The sequence below is a fragment of the Struthio camelus genome, chromosome 8, assembly GCF_040807025.1.
Source record: "Struthio camelus isolate bStrCam1 chromosome 8, bStrCam1.hap1, whole genome shotgun sequence".
Classification (NCBI taxonomy): Eukaryota; Metazoa; Chordata; class Aves; order Struthioniformes; family Struthionidae; genus Struthio; species Struthio camelus.
This window is the reverse complement of record NC_090949.1, coordinates 31,954,614-31,974,499: the sequence shown is the minus strand read 5'-3', so window position 1 is coordinate 31,974,499 and position 19,886 is coordinate 31,954,614. Positions and strand designations below refer to the sequence as shown.

The window sequence follows — 19,886 nt, the reverse complement described above, 5'->3', positions numbered from 1 at the left end:
GTTAAAACAAATTTTACATAGGTGGCTGCCTCCACTAATTCAGTGCCGCTGCTTACATCAGTTGTTGTTGTCTCACGGAGTCTATTACTTATAATAAAAATTTGAAATTGCTTGCTTTGAACTTTTTTTCCCCAAGGCTCTGAGGTAGCCCCAGAAATGAACTGAAATGTGTTCTGAATGCAACATAATTTCAGTATAATGACACTGTTAATGGGTTTAAAACAGCTGAGTGTTTCCCTTCTGGATGTTTCAGTGTCTCTTGTGTTGCTTATCTTCCACTTCTTTAGAGCATGTGCGGGTTCTTAAAATGGAAGTTGAGTCCAAGGACAAATTATCATCTGCCGGTGCTTGTTGAGTAGCTCTCATGAAATGAATTAGTGACTTTGATTTAGTTCCTGACGATCAGGTGCCGTTCCCACGTAGGCTGGCACCTCGGTGGCAGTCGCGGCTGAGGGGTCGCTGCTCAGTGCGAGCGTGGGCTGGGCTGTGCTCCGGCCAGGACCAGGCAGAAAGACACTGACGGGCAAAATCTGAACTTCCACTGTGTTTTTGTCTGAGTAGGTGCAAACATCAGAGGCTTTTGGTCTTTGAGGTCTGTCAACTCGACACCTTTCAACAGCATTAAATTCCCTTGGAGAAGGAAGCAGAGGAGACGCTGCTGAATGGCTGTAGTGGGAGCTTTTTCAGTAAGGTTGGTTGTTAAATTGAGATGTTTGCCTCATGGATGTGGACAAATGTTTAAACTCTGAGAGCTCGTGGAGGATTGATAGCTATCCTCTCTTTTATCCAAATCTGATAAACCTCACTAAGCCTCTCCACTGATACTCTGTTACCACTCCTATTTCTTCACTATTTAGAATCCTCCTTCATCCCTTTTCTCTTATCTCCGCAGCTGATTCAAAAAAAAAAAGAGATGTTTGTTCCTGGCCTCTTTTTTTTTTTCCCTCCCCCCTTTACTCCTTTTTGGTTCTCATTTTAAATGTAGCTTCATCACAGACTGTCAACTGCAGCCCCTTGGAGCAGAGCACCCTTTTATAGCTAGGGCTGCACCTCTCAGATAGCCAACAAACTTGTGTGTAAATAACACATCTCTCTGCATAAATGTTTTTAAGGGATTTTCTTTGTGCTCAGGGTAATTTCCATGTTGAGAGTTTGCATGTGCAATAAACAAGTGGAAGATGAGTTGAAGATATTGCAAATGAAAGCATCCAGAAGAAAAACCCTAAGCCCTTTCTAAATCCACGTTAATAAAACTATTACTTTGAGCTAATGTGATACCGCATTTTAATGAGAGCTATTCCTATTTCTTCATGGGAATAACTGCCTCTTAGTATTATAATCCTTCCAAAGAACTTATGCTAAATGTGGAGTTCATAAATATTACTTCAGCCTGCATTTCTGCATTTGTAATATGTAGCACGAGCCCTGGTTGTGCTGAGGCTGTGCAAACAACCCACCCATCCCTATGTCAAAATGTTCACAGTCCTATGCCAAAATGTTCACAGGGAGGATGCTACAGCACGAGGGGGCACAGTAGGAAAACAAGGGTTATGATATCAGTATCATTCAAAAAATGTAAGAATAGGGCAAGTGTGTTACAGACTGTCCTCCTGTGTGTGCTTCTGGCCTCCAACAACTTGCTTTGAAGATGCGACTCTGGGTTTAATAACTCGTGATGGATTTTTCTTCACTGTCTTGTCTAATTGTTCTTTGAATCAGTGTGAAATGCATCCAGTACAATCAGGGTAGGCTTTGGCGACGTCAACTGGAAGGGAGAAAGCTGCTGTTCAGAAATTTCATGCTCCCCTTTAAGCTTTGTACCAGGCACATTCTTGGTACTTTATCCCGCACAAATGGAAGAGGGACTGGTGTACTACACCCCTCTCCTTTGCTTTTGGTCATCTTGGAGACTTGCTGGTTGTCTCAATGGGCACCCTGTGTGATCTGAAATACCGTTCAGCACACCAGTGCACAGGGTGTCTTTCCTTCGTGGAGGGGGAGAATTTGCAGAGTCTTGTGTGATGTCTTTGTGTATCTTCCCTTAGACAGAGGGTTTGACCGCATAGCGAGCAAGCTCTGAACTTTATTATCTGAGTGCAGGGAAGTTGAAAATAAATGCATCCTCCCAAACAATGCATAAAAAGTCAAATATTTCCTTTGAGCTCCTCATCTCCCCCTGTCCAAACCAGCCCTATAAAGAGCTAGCCTTGAGGGTAAGAAAACAAGCATCTATTAATCTGAAATAAGGGTCCTGTTTGCCATGTCTGGAGTGAGAAACAGCAATTTGATAGATGAAATCCATTAAAATAAAAACTTCCTTGGAAGTGCATAAGATAGCCTGTGCTGGCAGGTTAGGCCTGACCTGGTACCAGCATTAGGAAATTCTGGTAAGGAGTCCAACCACTGACCCCATCATACCCCTCGGAAATCGTTATAAATGGACAGTAATGTACTTTTTTTTTTTCCTATAAGAAAAGATTTTGTGAAAAAGAAGCAAAAACGATGACATTTTTGCTCTGTGGGGAAACTTCCTGAGGAAGCAGTGGAAGCCCTTGTGCTGTGAATTTTTCAACCTGCAGTGGATAAAGCACCAGTGATTAGGGATCCAGATTCGTGCCCGCACACAGGCTGTAATTGTACCAGGGATTAATTGCAGATGCTAATCCTCGCATGTAGGTAGCTAAGTACCTGTCTGCCTAAATAATTTACTTCCAGCAGGTTGAGCAGTAGGCTTTAAGCCCACCACTAACTTTCAGTGCACAAACAATTTTTGAAGGTGCAGATAATCTGCCTGCTTAACATAAAAGAGTATTTAAAAAAAAAAAAAGACCTGTTAATTTTTGGTTCTTTGGAGCAGTAGTCTGTGTCTTTACAATACTCACTATATTGTGGTCATAAGTCAGGTTTGCTTCTCTCAAACAGATATCAACAGTTAATAACATAAGAGGCAGTCCTGAACTTGCTGGCCTGGAGGTACTGCCTTCCTTTTTTTCATGTCTCTGGTTCAGGTTTTCTGCTCCTGGTGTAGCTAACCTTTCTCACAAGGATTGATTGGACAAGCTTGGGAACACATTTACTGAGACTAAAAAGAGAGAAATTAAATGTGAAAGACTGTAATTAAAGCATCACAACTGAGGGTACTGCAGAGGCTGTTAAATCTCCATTAAGGGAGTTGCTGACCAGTGTTTCATCAGCCGCTCAGGAGAGCAGAGAGCGTTTCCAGATGGCTTTAGAGTAGAAGCGCCGCTATCCTTTAACAGCAGGAAGGCGCCTTGCATCCCTTTAACCGGCACCCCTGCTGTCCCTCCTGGTAGGGCCGTGCAGGATCATCAGGAGAGAGGGCCAGGCTCTGGCCCCATCTCTTCTGGTTGTGTTACTGATCTTCATCTGGACCAGTTTTGCAGCCGGTGTGGGAAGTGAGTCTTGCGGATGAGGAGCCAGAAGTGCCCAGTTTTCCCTCTTTGGACAGTCAGATACAATGAAATGATGTATTTGTTAATACATCGATAGAATAACAGGATATGTTCCCGTGCTGTGATTTACTCCATTTAACTGCAGTACAGAGACAGAGCTGTCCGTGGGAACCTCTGCAGCTAGCGGACAAACTTACCCGAATGTCAGCAAGCTGTCCAAGGGAGAGAGCCAGGAATTCCTGCAAGTAACAGCCTGGTTACTGAGAGCATCTTCTGCTGCGTCGGAAAACAACTGCATGTGTGTTACGTGTGACAGCAAGGTCGTCTCAAATCTGTTCTTGTGCGTTTTTTGCCTTTTTTTGGTCCTCTCCACGTGTTTTGTCTTTTACTCTCCTCAGACACAAAGCTTTACGTTCTCAAAAAGGCGTTTGTGTAAACATCTGCAACCTTTTATGAAATCCATAAATACTCGGTGCTGATGTGGCACTAAGCTGTTTGCGCTTGCATCCTGTTCTTTTGACCGGAGCATGTTCAGTGACTCAGAGCTGCGCAGGTCCCCCAGCTTTACATCTACCTGTTGCGTACTTGCATCTCTCGCCTGTTTGTGCTGTGTACCCTGCAGGGCCAGCTTGCTTTGCTCTCTTGACCCCTGTTCCCACTAAGCTTTAAGCAAGTTAAAGACCTGTATATGCGGATGCGGTTTGCAGTGCAGTGTTTGAATTTGCTGGCTACTCTTTCAAATATTTTAAGTACAGGTAGACAAGATTATTTTGCAAGCAGTAGGTAGGGTTGTGGCCACTGACAGCAGCAGAGGTTGTTACTTAGCACTAGCCCTCGTTCCTATAAACTTTCTTGACTTCTCCCCCAGCTCTCCTGCAGACTGACAGGTTGCCTTTTGCTTACCTGAAAGTCAGTGGAAAGAAGTCTGTTGACTCAAGTGAGTTTTGGACCCAGGTCTTTTGGCTTTTCAGCACTGGCCTTGTATCTCAGAATTAGTTCCAGATATTCAGCCCTGTCATATGATATGCCAGAATAGAAAGGAGCTAACTGGGTAAAGTTTCTTAAATTAACAAGAGAAATAAAAGAAAGCACAGGCTTGTTCAGCTGTAAGCCATGTGTTCTTGCCATGGTAGCTCACAGCCTCCAGGTTTCCGTAGTGTATATATAATTTCTAAGATCCTCAGGGTAGGAATTTGTCACTGCTTTTTGGCAAAGCTCCAGGCGCATGTGTGAGTCTCCATGAAAAGCAACAGCGCTCACAGGTGAAGGGTTCCTCTTCTGGCGGGTCCAAGAGCAGAAAACTTTCAGAGCCGACTCTTCCCGTGCCCTGCTGATCCTCAACAGCCCTCCTGTCACCTGAGAGCCATTGGCACAAGGGACAACTTAAGGCAGACTTAAAGCTGGTCTAATCCCTGCCAGCGGATCCAGCTGGTGATGAGGCAGCTAACGTGGGGGAATTACAAAGCTGGTTTCAAGCCACCTTTGCCTGCACTACTCCTCACCCTGCACTCGCACAAGCTGGAAAATCTGACCTTTTTTATTGACAACTGAATAGTTTTATCCTGTTTTTAGTCACTGCCCAGAAGCGGTGAGCATCAGCATCATTTTCTTCCGGATGCAGTAGGAGGTACCAGTGTTTCCCATCGAAGGGCCGCACTTCCAGTGCCATCGGTGGGGACGTGCCCATACCAATTCTGCTCGAGCCACGTCTCTGCAGAATGGGCCGAGAGCTTTTTACTTGGCGCTAATGTAGCACTAACTTCATCTTCCTTTGCAGCCTGATTAATACATGCTCTTTCATCAAAGCGATGAATTCTGGTCGTTGCCTTCATTAGCAGGCTGGGTGCAGAGCGGCGTGCTGTTCCGCAGTCAGTTCAGAGGGAAAGCGAACACAAAGGATCGCGTTTGGCCAAATATTTCCCCTGAGGAACCCAGCCAATTTTAATAGGGTGAAAGCCCATAGTATTGCATTTGTGGAAATAGAGGGAATATTTAATCTAATGTCGTCGTTCGTGATTATTTCAGCGCATGATGAAAAGAAACATGGCTAGCCTCAAATTCCTGTCATTTAAAGAAAACGCCTATAACTTGACTATAGTTGCTGTGGTGGATGAATCTACAATTATCCACAAGAATGGAAAGAAAATAACTATAGATTTAACAAATGAAAGTCCTTCACAAATAAGATAAGGTAGCACAGCAATGATATCCTCGGGGTTTTACATGATGTTTAATTACTGGACAGCTGGAGGGATTAATGCTTGTGCATTATGCCCTGACTCTCAGAAATTGAACATCATGTACAGCTGCCACTTCATCACTGCTTAAAGTATTAAAGCTCCTTCAAAAGCAGTAGAAATTGCAGAAAAATCCCCATTGTTATTTAGGAAAAATTGCAGCCCGTATAATCATATTTGTCCTAAGTTCCATCAAAACAAAACAGCAAGAAGCTTGGCAGTTACCTTTAATTGCACTCTGACAGTAAAAATAAACATAGTTTCATTTTTCACCTATTGGATGTTTGTTATAATTAAATGTAAAGTAGCCCATTAGTTTAAGGTTAGGGGTAAGATACTCATTCCCTAAGTCAAGAATTGAGCCGTAAAGCTGTGGGCTAAGCTGTGTCAGAGCTCTGCACCTGGGGAAGGTCAGTGCGAAATGGCTTTATTTTCCCTAATCCTGACTCTTTAGTTCAGGTTTAGCAAAGCATAGACACAGGCAGTGCTCGGCAAATGGAGTTTCCCAGGACTGACCGGTGCCGTGCCCAGCACAGCAGCCTTGGCACGTTCGCGTGGGATTGATCCCTCCGTTGCAGGTATTTTGTCCATACCGCTATGTTCCATGGGTAACTTATGCTTTAAAACATAGAGAAGAAGGCACAAAATGAAAACAAGACAATTCAAAATTTAGTATTCTGCCGTGTTTTCTTAAAGATACATTGTGGGGGAAAAAAGAGTGAAGGCAAGGGGAACACATTGCAAATGCGTACACGCACCCCCACCCTCCCTGCACGCACACCCCCACACATCCCAAAACAATGATTTTTCACAGATTGTGGAAGAATGGTACGAAATAACTATTTTTCTACAAAGGTTCAAAACCGAAGCCTAGTACTGCAGGACTGCATGTTACCTGTGCGCACCCGCTGTGTCCTGCTGCTCTTTCCGGACTCTAGCTGGAGAAGTTGTCTCTGATTTGTCTTTCCCATCTTGTGTGTCATACTGTCAAAGGGGCAAAATTTGGCCTGTAGTTAATGTTTCTCCTCTGGGCTGTTGCTCGGTCAAGAATTAGAGCTCTTGGAGTTGAAACAGCCCAGAAATTGTGCCTGTTATGGACAAAAATGCTTGTATTTCACGTCCCTGAAATGCTTTCTTCGCAAGAGGGCGACTATAGTTCTGAGCAAATTCATCCCAAAAGCAAGAATCTGTTTAGTTATATTAATCCCCGGTAAGTGACAGTGACGAGGGTCCAGTTACTTTGGTAGGTATGTGAGTACCAGTTCCACCCTTTAGTGGCCGTGAGTACCTGTGCTTTACGCTAATTAACCAGGGCTTAACAGTCAGGCTTGCTCAGTGTATGATTTGAAGGCAGAATCAACTCGGTGCACCCCTGCGCAAGAGTGAACCACGTAATGTTTGATGCAGAAAAAAAAGCAAGCTGCTTTGCAAGACGTGCAAATGGATAGGATGACCTCTAAAAATTAACTTTGTGGCTGAAATACACCATTTTCATACAGAGGAAAATATAATAGTTGGGTTAATTTTGCTTATGTTTTCCAGATTTGTTTCTTCAGTAAGATACGACTAGGCGGGTTTAGCTCACAGTAAAATATGCTTTCTTTCTTTCCAAAAAGTTTTAAATAATTGCATGCAAGTATTATGTGAATGAAGCATCATCTCAACCCAAAGGCACCAAGTACTGCCTTTGTTTCAAAGCACTGGCATCTTAAGGGCAAATCCTGATGTCACGGCAATCGCCCTACTATTACACCGAGTGCAGTTAGCACAGGACCCTTACTCTTTTAATTGCAGTGAGTGTCACTCAGTGCTGAAATTTTCCATTTGAGCAGAAAATTGAAGACCTGATTGCAGCTCTTCTGTGGTATCGTGAGTACATTGTGCAGGTACGTTGTTTACATAAAAAAAAAAAAAAAAAAAGCTGTGCCCCTAGTGCCACATAAGTAAAAAGAATTAGGGACCATTTGTTGCCTTAAGAGAGCCTTGCGCTATTCCCCTCCCAAAACTACCTCAAGGGTCTTGTATTTGTCGACTTGGTCTGTCACACGTGGTTATATTCATAAGCCTTGAATCTGGCTACACTGAATTCTGCTGTTTTTCCCATTGTGTCCTGGATTCTCCTTTTCTGAAGTGCTTTACCCTTCGCATTAGTTGCCTTGCAAACTGTTTGATTTCAAAGGGATCTTTCTCAGTGTTGTTGCAGCTTCGTTCCAACTCCTTTTGGACCCCTCTCTCGGGAGACCTGCGAGAGGCACCTGGGGAAGCTGGGAGTGGGAGATTTTGCAGAAGGGGTGGTGAGACTCCCCAGCCTTCCCTGGCTGCAGCTGTGCTCCAGAAGAGTTAATAGTGCCATGTGCTAAATGCAATGTCCATTTAAGTCCAATGGTGAAGCAAATTGCAGTAAGAAGAAATATCTCCTCTCAGAGAGGATTCCCATCAAGCAGACTCGAGGAGCGGAAGGGGGGATTTTTGGGGGTGGTGACCTCTTTGCCTGTGCCCGGAGCTGCGCTTTGCTCCTCAGTGCTCAGCAGGGTTAAAACCCAGGAGCCTCCGCGGCGGTAGCTAGCTGATGATCAGGCTGCAGCCAGGCTTTTTGGGGGAGAGCTCTGCCTTGCCTGCTCTGCCCGCCTTGGTTCGGAGGCGCAGCCCACGGGCAGCCCCCTGGCTTGCGTCTGCTCTGCCTTTGGCAGATAGACCTGCGTGGCGATCTCGGCAACAAACGACCTTTTGCCTAAGAGTATGATTTTTTTTTTTCCCCTACAAGTGCTTGGAAATTTGTGGGCAAGGAGGAGCTGACCGGCCCGTGCCATAACTCTGTACCACTGGGCTTGCATATGAAGATTTTGCCTTTCCAAGTTAGGAGAAAAACGGAGCTTTCAGATTTACCAAGAAAAAACAAATGGTGCCATCTTTTGCTAGTTTTAATGTGACTAAAGTATAGCTTTTAAGTTTATGATGCAGGCCTTTCCTGAGCTGGACAGAAGAAATGAGAAGTCAATGGAAAAAAAGGACAAATACAACGTGATGAATCTTGTCTCTGTGTTAGCAGGAGAGCACAGAGTGAGTGAGAGAGGTGAGCTCTAGGCGTGGGGCTTGGCCCGGCAAAGCAGCTATGGTTTAAACTCTGCAGCGCCAAAATTAACTCCTGATCATGCAGAAAGGTCCATGCAGGCAATCCTCAGAGCCACAGGGAATCCTGCTGCATCCCAGAGGTCTGCGTGCACGGTAAAACGCGCTTGTTGAGGAGGCTCGTCGCGGGGCCGGGGCCCTCTTCTGTCCTGCTCCGCTCTGGGCGCTGCAGTTGGCGGTCCCTCACTGCAGAGCACATCAGAGCAGCCGCGAGTTTCGTGGATGCGCTCAGATGTTTCTGAGGGATTTGCCAAATTGGTGTAATGTGTAAAATTGCCATTTTAATAAGCAAGTCGTGTCTGAGGGAATAGGAGCGAACACGTCCCATACAGGCTTCAATTTTCAAAGTCAGTAAAGAAGCCCATTAAATGCATCCCAGCATATTTTTTTTTCCTGTTTAAATTTTGTCTAGTGCAAAACATCACCAGTTTGATTCAGCTGATTATATTCTAATCAGAATATAAAAGAGCAAGGGTAGGTCTTTATCTCGCAAGATCCCCGTGGGGTGTCTCAGATTCGAGCAGAAAGCTGCACGGTATCAACCGTAGGTGCTCTGATGACCTTTTTTTCTCCCAAGCTGCTTTTTTATCCTTACACCCTCTGCACTTATTTTGCACTTGTTCTTATTTTGGTGTCGTTTTCAGTCATTTAACGGGGAGAACCCTATGATAAACTTCTTGACGTTTTCCTGGTATGGAATATAACAGGAATATAACTGCAAATAAGAGAGAGCAACGTTATTGCCTATTGCCCATAATCAGAGAAGACGGGGAGGAAATTCAGAGTTTACATATCTTGTAATGCGTAAGCTGCTTCTCTCCATAAATTGTGAGGTTATAATTAACTATATTTTCAGAAAATTAAAACACTTTGAATGAATAGATGATGCTCCAAAAATGTATTCTAAGTCAGTAAATACATTTTTGCACAAACTATTATTTATCAGCAGGGGCTTTGGCATCTGGTTGCTCCATTATAATTAAGTAATGCTATGCAAATACTGCTCCAGAGAATGGGAAAAAAAGCTCACTGGCGTTTGAGGGGAGCAACGTGGCAAAGGCAGCGAGTGCCCGCAAATATTAATTTGCAGGAGCACGTGCGACGGCTCCTTAGCTGCGTTAGTGATTTGAACAATATCAGGAATTACTATTCCTTCTGCAGCCTTCGTCTATATGGGCTTTTCGGTATCAATCTCCATAGCAACAAGCAGTGCTGGTAGTGAGGCTGCAGTTCAGCTGCGTTATTCCCTCCACGGGAGGCCTGTCATTTTTTCGGAGCAATGCACTTCAAGGGCGGCATCCTTTACCTCCATCTCTTTTGCCGCCCTCCTTGGAGGGCAGCTTTCCATGGGAAACTTGCCCTTCTGGGCATGAATCTGGGCTTTAAAGGCTGGTGTTTGACTGAAGCTCTATATCAGATATTTGGTAAGTGCACATATTGTCTGCAGACAGAACAAATAGCTTAGATACCATTAAACCTGAACGTCGATACTCGTTAAATAAAACTAACGTGATAACAGCACTGGTAACCGGCCTGGGAGTCCCAGGTTAATTCAGTGTCTCTGGACTCTGTGACCTCCTTAATTCCAGCCCAGCTCAGAGATTAATTTCCATGGGCTATGCTAGCTGGGTTTGCTCTTAAAGCAGACTACCTGGGCAGATGGAGCTTAGACATCTGCTGCTGCAGCCTTGTGGAGCTCAGATCCTAAACCGCACGGTTCGGGCCGTTTCTGAAGTCAGCCCACCTCTGCCGCCAGTGTTCAGGTGGTGATAAAGCAACAGCAGATCCCTCTTTCCCCAGTGCAAATGTTAGTAGGTACCAGCCATCCTCTGCCTTCCTTAAAAAATCCACTCTCAGATTTAAAGAAATGGGAAATTTTGAGCCATGCTTCTTTGAGTTATTCCAGAGGGGTGTCAGAAAACCATACAGTGTAATAATTTATCTTATTTTCTCCTCTTCAGCCTCAGTAATTGCCCTTACCCACTTTACCACATGTTTTACCAAATAATTGTCTTTCCATAAGCCACTCATGTAATTTCAAGAGGAACTGACTCCTTTGGAGGACAAAGATAAATTAACTATGTGACTCTTACTGAAAAGCTAGAAGGTCTTAACTAGCATTAGCAGTGGAAGCAGTGTTACAGTCCATTGTGCATCATTCCCAGCTCTTATTAATGATGGATGTCCTGTTTACTTCACATTTCAGGCTTTATCCAGATTTGAAGATCCCCGCTTTGGAGCGATGCCCCTTGTAAAAATGTTGCGTACAAGTATCGAGGGGGATTACAGTTCTTGGAGTGTGCTGCGTCTTTCTGGCAGCCTTCTTTACTTTATAAGTATGTGCCTAAGAAGCACGTGATGGAATTACCTTTATTTTTGAGTGCAGTGCTTGAGCTAAGATTGTCCTTGCTGCAGCAGACTACTCAGTAAAGCCTCTGATTGAATCCTGGCTCAGGGCAAAAAAGTACCATCACTTAAAGTCTAAGCCCGCATCTACAATATGCGGGCTTTTTCTCTTCTTCCTCCACCCAAAGGCTGCTTCCGCTCCTCTCTCTGGGAGACGTGACAAGATCGCAGGTGGAGGCTGCAAGGCAAAAGTTGTGGCTGTTGTGCTACACTATGTATCAGTATATAGTGCAAGGCAGAAATTAATGCAGAGCTCCGCGGGCGTATGTTGTCTATAGGCCAAAGCGTATGCACGTTGCCATTTAGGTGTGATACTTTGCTCCCTAAAAACGTGAAAAGTCTTCGTGGCTTACAGTACTCTACGGAACTGCTTTTGTGATTAGGCTTATTTACTGCTTTGAAGCCTGTTGGTTAAACACTTCTTGACAAACTTTCCCAAGATTTCCACTGGGATCACTTCATATTTGAAGTAGTTTTTGCACCTGAGAGCACGACACTTACAATTTCTTTGGCATTAAGAAAAGCAAGCTAATATTTGTTTCCTTTGTTTTGTGCAAAGAAGCTTATAATAGGACAGAGAGCAAAATCAGAGAATGCAAACAAATTGCTCAAGTCAAAGAAAAAATACCCCGGTGATCATTTAATTACTATTCAAGGCATTTGTACTGTAATACTTGGGAGGCAGTGAAATGCTGCAGTGACGGGACTACCTAGGTACCCTGACAGGTTTATGAACAGAGATGTAAGGTAAGCTATCTCTGGGTCTTTAGTTCCCCATGCCCATCCTCTGCTATGTAAGATAATTAGTAATGCTGCTCCTTATTGTTATTCTTCAAACCAGCGCCAGGCCAGGCAGCAGAGACCTCAGAGAGCATGAGCGCGTTGGCTCTTGCCTAGGTGCAGAGGCAGCATAAGCAGCTTTTCTCCTCTGCTGCCCACGTGGCTGGGAGCTTCGGACTTTGCTTTATCCTGGTGCGCCCTGCGGGCTCCCGCTGTCGAGAGAGGATAAAGGAAGGGTGAGAGGAATCGGTGCGGTATCTATCCTGGGCAGCAGGAGAGCCAGCTGCACGTGGAGACGGAGGTCTCTGCTGGAGGCACGTGTGACCCAGGAGGAGCTGTAGATGGCTGGCCTCAAGATGGTCGTTAGGTCTGTAAGCGAAGAACAGGGCATTTTTCTCTCTTGAGTTCATGCCTGGAGCAGCGTTCTGCAGAGGGGGACCACGCGCTCCCATTTGGGACAGCACCAGGAGAAGGGATCTTGGCAGCGTGGAGGCTGCAGGTGGCACTGGATGCCAGTGCCATCGCTGCAGTGCCTGCAGTGGCAGCCCCAGCGGCTGGCACAGCACAGTGGTGGCAGCCCAGTCCGTTTGGGCTGGTTGACCCCAGCAGTATCCAACTGCAAGCAGGAGACCAGAGCGCAAAGAGTTGCTCCCAGCCTCTTGAGCCTTGCCCCAGCACAGGCCACCACCTGCCAGCACTGGTGCCACTGGCCCCGTTTTTGGTCCCCACCTAAGGACGGCAGTGTTGGGAAGGGGCAGTGAGCAACAGCAAGCCTGCTGTGCTTGTTCAGCAGAGGGAGGACTTTTAGTCTCTACTGCTGTCATCACGCTAAATTTACTTTCTAAAAAACGACCATGACCATGCAATTTTCTAGCTACTAACTCACAAGCTTCACCTGAGAAAGTCCTCATGAGAGGTCGGAAAAGCTGAGTTGCTTCTATTTTCTGTCTTCTACTGAGATTCTCACTATTTTTATACCTGCATTAGGATTTGTAAGTACAGAGGAGGAGCTTTTGTGCAAACTTCCATTGTCTCTATCCCACACGTCTGTTTATCCACTGCTGATTTGCCTGCGCAGCAGATTTCAAAAGGGAAACGCGTACAAACAGAAGGGAGGGGTGGAGGTGGGACCAGGACAATAATAAAGAAAGAAAAAAATGGGCTCATTGTAGTTCTGGAGAAGGAAATTAATGCACGTTTGGAACGTGCAAATCACTGCCGCCTTGCCCAAAAATTAGGGATCAAAAGTCTATGCAAAATTTTGCTTACTGATCAGTTTCTGAGATTCATCAGAATAATGCCAGAAAAGCAATTTCGTCCTCTCAGCCTTAATCTGTTACAGAAACTGTACGTATGCCTTGCAGAATTGCTGCTTCTCATTTTATTTTTTGAATTGATTGGTAAGATTATAAATGTTAACTTAAATTTCCACTTGGCAGGTCCATAGCATTCATCATCTGAAGAAATCCTTAGTTTATACAGGGGTGTACTGATCTGTAGGATTAACAGATCATTTTTTTCTAGTTATGGGATGTGGATAGAAAAGCATGCACAATTAAGAAAAAGAGGGAAAACTGGAGCTCTTTTCATTTTCATGGTCTCAATTCTGCCGTGCAAAATTTTTTAATATGCTTCTCTGCTTGACTGTGCTTCTACTTCAGGTGGTTATGAGAGGGATTAATCTCCTAATGGTAATTGTCTGATCCAAGTTTCTGCTTTTCAGAGAGCAGAAAGATTAGACCCTCCAAGGGACAGTTCTTGTCTGAAGGTAGGTGGCAGGAATTGCCTTTTGAGGGCATCTCTTTCTCCAAAATGCCTGGACCAGATGATGTTTCAGTGGCTAATACTAAGTGAGATAAATTGCTCCTTAGGTGACGGCACTCTGTTGTGTCTAATTACTGATGTAGGGTTGGCCCCACAGCAATGGATGCTTGAAAGAAGAGCTGAGAGAGGCTCTTTAGCGTTTGTTCCAATGCCTTGTGGAGGGAGTCTGTGTTGGGCTGAAGGTCATAGCAGCTTTTGGAGTCCAAACGGTTTCTTATCGATAAGATAGGCCCACTGCTCAGCAAGTGAAGGATGATCGTGCTTGGTGACTCGTCTCACTGTTAATCGGATCCAAATGGAGGAGTCTACAAGTTGTCTCAGGGAACCAAGCTACTGAATCAAACAGATCCGTCAGATTTGCTATCCAGCGCTAGCTGGTGCAAGGCAGCCCCCCCGCCTTTTCCTCCGACGAGTCAGATTGCTGCTCTGGCAGACACAGGAACATCTGGAAAACCTGCGACTGGCTGGGAGGGAGCACAGGGCGGTCGGGGGAGAAGTGCCTGTTTCGTCACGCTCTGCTGCAAAACTCCAAACTGCTGAATTGGACAGACAGAGCACAGCAAGTTCGGAAGCTAAAATGTAAATAAGCATCAGTGTAACAGTAACTCAGGAAATTAATGAGTTAGTGAACGCATTCTTAATTGCTAGATAAATAGAGTTTCCTTTGCAGGTATAAAGCAGGCATAATATTTCAGTAGAGTACCGCGGGGTTCCTGCTGCTGTCTGTAAAGCTGGGCTATAACAGCTCCTTCGCGGAGCTGCTGCTGCTTGCCAGATGTGCTCCCCATTGCAGCTAACGGTGTTGTCTGATCTGTGGTTTATCGCAGATGTGAGAGCAAATAGTTCTGCTGCTGAAGACAAAAAAAAACCCTCCCAGGTGCAATTAAAAACAAAAAAAAAAGCTTTCTTCGAGATCAGTTGTTTAATTCGATGTAATGTGTAAAAGCCATAATTTTCCTGTAGACGCCTGAAACTGCTGAAGCAGGATTTTTTTTTTTTTTAAATCACTGACTAAATTAGGAATGGTTAAAAGTACGCACAGTGAATTTCTCGCAGGGTTTAGGTGCTCCCTCGCTCGATGAAGTAAAGCGACTGCTACCTGCACACCGTTGGGGTACCTGGAAGTTGGGTTTGAGCAGGCGTCTGGCAGCGGGGAGCCTTCGGCTCAGCCACCCGTCGCAGAAACGTCTCGTTTGTATGTTAATGTCGAGCGGTGATTTCCAGGGAAGGCGTTCAGTGTGTTGTAAAGGGCCTTACTGGCAGATTGCAGCTAAATTGATGCTCAGCTCACTAAATATTTACCCTACACATCCCACTTAATATGTCCAAAACCAGGCACACTGTGAAATCCTGAAACCCGATTCTGTGCTTGTGAAAGGCAGGAGCTGGTAGTGTCAGCGCGGAGCGGAGCGATGTGCTGCGCGAGCCCGCCGGCGCCTGCCGGCACACCTGCAGCCCACGCCGCCTGGGGCCTCGCTGCCTCCCCGGGCACTGCGGGGCCACGACGGTGCCGCGGCCAGCCCCTGCTTCCCCTGCCTGCAGCTCTCCCCGTCCTGCTGCCCCTTCTCGTTCCAGGCTGCCCCGTGCCGGCAGGCGGCGGGGAAGCCCGACCTGGCCCCCGAGGTTTGCCGGTGCCAATGGCTGATTTGCCAGCTCCGTTGCCTCCTGCTGCCCCGGCCAGAGGTGGCCGTTGCATCTTCACCCGCTCCTTGCAGCGCTGTTTGCCACCGTGCAAAGCGTTTTGGGCTGGGGCAGCCGAGGAGATGCTTTTGTGCCTTAGCCCATCCGCTGTCTCAGATGTTGCTCAAGCGCCAGAGCTGGTGCAGCGCAGGGGGGCAGTTGGAGGCCTCGCAGCTCACCTGTTTGCTTTCATCCCCCAGCGTGTTCCCCCAGCGAGTTCCAGTGCAGTAACAAGACGTGCATCTCCGCCATCTTCGTGTGCGACGGGGACAACGACTGCGGGGACGGCAGCGACGAGCGAAAATGCTCCCCTCTGACCTGCAACCCCAACGAGTTCCAGTGCAACAACAGCGTGTGCATCCCAGAGCTGTGGGTGTGCGACAACCAGCCGGACTGCGAGGATCAGTCGGACGAGTCCGTGGAGAAGTGTGGCTACGACGCCAAGGCCCTCAACACCTGCGCGGCCCACGAGTTCCAGTGCGGCAACGGCGAGTGCATCCACCTGAACTGGAAGTGCGACGGGGACGAGGACTGCAAGGACAAGTCGGACGAGCAGGATTGCCGTGAGTGTCGCCAGGGCTAGGGCAGGGCTGAGGGGTCTCCTCGGTGGGGAGAGCGGCCAGAAGGCCACCGCGGGCTCTGTTTTAAGGCAAGTCTTTGATGCGAGGTGTCTGTGCAGCAGCTGTGTGCCTGGCAAGGAGTTTCTGTGTCCCACCTGGGTGCCCAGCCAGCGGGGTCAGGTATATTCCAAGCTCCTTTTCCGCTTTTCCCTGACAACGTGGCAGGGGCTGCGAGAGCTGCTGGGTGGTACCGTGCTTCTGAGGAGATCTGTTTCACTAGAAGGGAAAGCAACAGAAAACAGGGAAAATATTTCAAAGCCCTCAAACCACGTGGTGGGGTCACAGCCCGGAGGTGAGAAGCCACAATGCTAAAGGGACTATATGATCAGCAGAAAAAAAATAATGTATTTTCTGCCTGTGAAGTTAGAGCGTACCGAATAAGACAGCCAAGAACGCAGAGCGTACCGAATAAGACAGCCAAGAACGGCACCTCCTGAAGAATCCAGTTTGAAATGCACTTTGAGTTTGGCTTGTTAAAGGCACCGAGCTATTAAATAATGGATTTCTTTTCAGCTGGCTTTATGCATTTAACATGGTGTTGCTTGTGTGCACGGTATTTTTGAATGTTTCATCCATTTTTAGCCACTTAACTGTTCAAGCTGGTCACTTATCTGAGGAGGGAGAGACAAGAAAATAAGAGCAAAATGTTTTGTTAAAATATTCATAATCACAAGATTGAGATAAAATAAAATATTTACATAGCTGTATGTATTGAGCAGTCCTGACATTGGAGCACCTCTGGGAAGGAAAGGTGGCACCTAACTGCAGAAACTAGATATTTTTACAGATGTACATAAGAAAATATCCACCTTCTGGCAGCAGTGCCTTTTCATACCCACGATGACACCGAGGCCGGGCTGGCGAGCTCCGAGCAGCTGTGTGGGACAGCCCTCCAAGAAGAGGTGCAGCCAGACTCTCTGGGGCAGAGAGAGCCAGATGCAAATTTGGAGGCTTTTTAGCAAGAGGAGGAAGAAACGGCAAGTCCTGGACACCAGCTTGTGCTGCAGGAGGGCAGGAGGATGAGCTGTAGTTAGCCCTGGAGCCACTATGGCTCTGAAAGCGAGGGAAGGAAGAGCTGAGGACTGTAGGAAGAGGCATGAAAGCAGAGCGGGGGAAACCCGCTGGGTTTTGTTAGGGAGTGCAAGGAGGTTGTCGCTGCCTTCCCACCCGAGCAGGGATGGACGAGCAGGAAGCCTCTTGCCTCAGCTCCGAGGAGATGACGCTGGAGCTGACACCGAGCCCTTGGGCGGCGCTTCCAGGGCCGATGCAGCCCCGCAGGCAGCGTGGGGGTGCTGGAGTCAGGAGACGAAGTTGGTTCCTGGCGTCTCTGTTAGTACGAAGTGACGATCGGAAGGACACCAAGCGCAAGAAGCCTCCTGTGCAGCGGAGGGCCAGGAAGTCGGTCTCGCTCATCACCGAGTTGCTGCTGGACTTGGCCGCAGTGCAGGCCGGCTCGTCGCAGCCCCCGGCAGAAAGACAGGTTTTTCCCTCTTTTGCACCAGGTAGCGTCTCTGTTCCCCCTTCCTCCTGGGGTGCCCGGCTGAGCTCGGGCCGCGGAGGAGCGCAGCGCTGAGCCTCCCTCAGGGAGCAGCTTCACCGCTGCTGGGCAGAGGGTGCAGCTGGACACTGCTGCAGCACAGCACAGCGCTGACGGCCAGCGGGGGAAGGAGGAAACACGGCGAGAGAGGGGGACAGAAGTGTCTTGGGAAAGCTGCGTCCCTGCCTCCGGAGAGTTAGTGCCTGAGGTTTTATCCAGTGCATCTCGGTACCTCACAGCGTTGCAGCTCATCAGCACAGCACTCACGGCCTGAGCCGCTTCCAGCCCTGTGGCCCAGGAAGCCACCAAAGCCACCACAATGTCCCTCTGTGCAGGGCGCCTGCTTCTCTCCCTTGCATCCCTGCAAACCAGGAATCACCCTAGTGCCGTCGCAGAGCATAACCCTGCTGCTGCTTAAGCGGTGGGGAGGCATCTCGAAAGCACCGGCCAGGAGAGGACGTGGGAGGCTGCGTGCTCACGTAGCCAGTGGGTCACCTGGGTGGGACTCAAAACTGCTGTTGCTTTGTCATGCTGAAGGCAGCTGTTGCTTGGGTGCGCGCGCCTGCGGTGAAGGAGTGACGTCTGCGCGCCCTGGAAGCACGAAGTCACTGTTCATCTACTGGACTTGAAGAGTTTAGAAATTGACCTTCATTATTTTTTATCTCACCCAGAAAGTCTCTTTTTGAGACCCGGGGTGGCGTGACATGCAGCGAATGACAGCGGCGCGACGCTGCTCCCTCCCCTTAGCGACAGCAGTGGCACAAATACCGCTGGGTTCGGCTTGATTAAAACTGAAGATAACAGCAGTACATCTTCTCTTGCAAATGGGGCTCAAATGGTTTTTGCATTGTATAAAATGGAGAGATGGGAGCTAACCCGTTAAAAAATGTCATGAGGCCATCCTCGGTCGTTTGTTATAATCGCTTTGGGGTGATGAATGAGGAGAGTGGGAATGAAGGGTGACAGTCGGTAAACAGGTCTTGGCTGCAAGACAGCAAATAAATAGGAGGGATTGAGTCATTTCGGGGAAGGTGTGTGAGAACATTGAGTGGCTGTTTTTTTCCCCCAGTATGTATATTCAAATATATGTATAAGATGAACATTGGGTTAGATTTATTAGTCTCCAAAACTAGAATGGTTATTTTCAAAAACATCCTTTAAAACGTCAGGTTAGGGCATCCAGGAGGGAAATTAAACAGCAGTTGCGACTAGAGAACAGATCCCTTGAGACCTGGCCTCGCACTTCTGTGCCTCCCTCTCCCCATCTGTAAAATGGGATTGATGCATCTTGCAAACACTAGGCTTTTCTTGATGTGAAGTTAATACTTGAAAAGCACTGTAAGATTTGCATACAAAAATTGCAATAAAACTGCCAAGTGAGTTGTGTCAAATGATGGTAGCACTTGGTGTGGGACGAATCTCATCTCCATTGAACACATGGAGAGAGAAGAGATGCAGGCGCAGACTTTGGATCTGTATTATATAGGCTAAATTTGAGCGATTCACCTTTATGCCCAGTATTTGCAAACAGAAAACGTGTCTGCTTTAGCATGCCTGTTTAGCAGGGTTTTAGTAAATTGTTTCATATCTGCTTTGCGGAACTGTGGAGAGAGCTATGAGACTGCTGGGATTTCACTGATACAACCCTGCAATGTTGTCTTTGCAGTTGCTACCAAGTTCTCCTTCCTTTTTGTTACTTTTTGACTTGGAAATCTTTCTGTTCCTATCGTTTAGCTAAAACCGCTTCCTAGAAGAACTTTGAGGCTACAGCTGATCGCAGTTAGTGGGATTTATAACAGCTGCCTTCCAAATCTGTAGCTCTTGTCATGCAGATTTACATAATAAGCTACAGGCCTGTTCCTGCTCCAGGAAGGACAGTGCTCCTCCTGCCTTTAGTTACGTGTGACACTGTTGGTAGGGTTAATCCCTATGGCCAGAAATGGAGGAGGCTTTTTTTTTTTTTTTTTGCTGTCTCCAAGTGTAAAAGTTGCTACAGAAAGAGTGAAATAAACCATTTTTCATGCCAGTGGGTGGTCACATGATGGCTAAGAAATAACTTGCAGCAAGGAGATTTTAGATTGTAGGCTGGACAGTAGGAAAGGCTTTGCAATGGCCAAGGTTTAGCTTGGCAGAGGTCAGCATTGCCTGGGGGAAGTTGGGCTCTCTGTCGTCGGCGATTCCTCCGAGCAGGTCAGACATGCCGGCAGCAGTTCAAGCAGAAGTGCCTCTGCCTCCCTGCGTGACCGCTCAGAGCCACTTC

General features: G+C 47.1%; 1 protein-coding gene across 6 annotated transcripts in view; it reads left to right on the top strand.

The window, feature by feature from the left end:
* The window catches only part of LRP8 (LDL receptor related protein 8), a 193,605-nt gene that overhangs the window by 152,255 nt on the left and 21,464 nt on the right, over positions 1–19,886 (top strand). For 5 of the 6 annotated variants that reach the window (XM_068953191.1, XM_068953189.1, XM_068953190.1 and 2 more), the window contains one exon: positions 15,670–16,032. In XM_068953191.1, coding sequence (XP_068809292.1) covers positions 15,670–16,032 — 363 coding nt within the window. Of the gene's footprint in view, positions 1–8,011; positions 8,724–13,688; positions 13,734–15,669; positions 16,033–19,886 lie in introns of those variants that run through there. The other variant, XM_068953193.1, reaches the window with a different exon arrangement.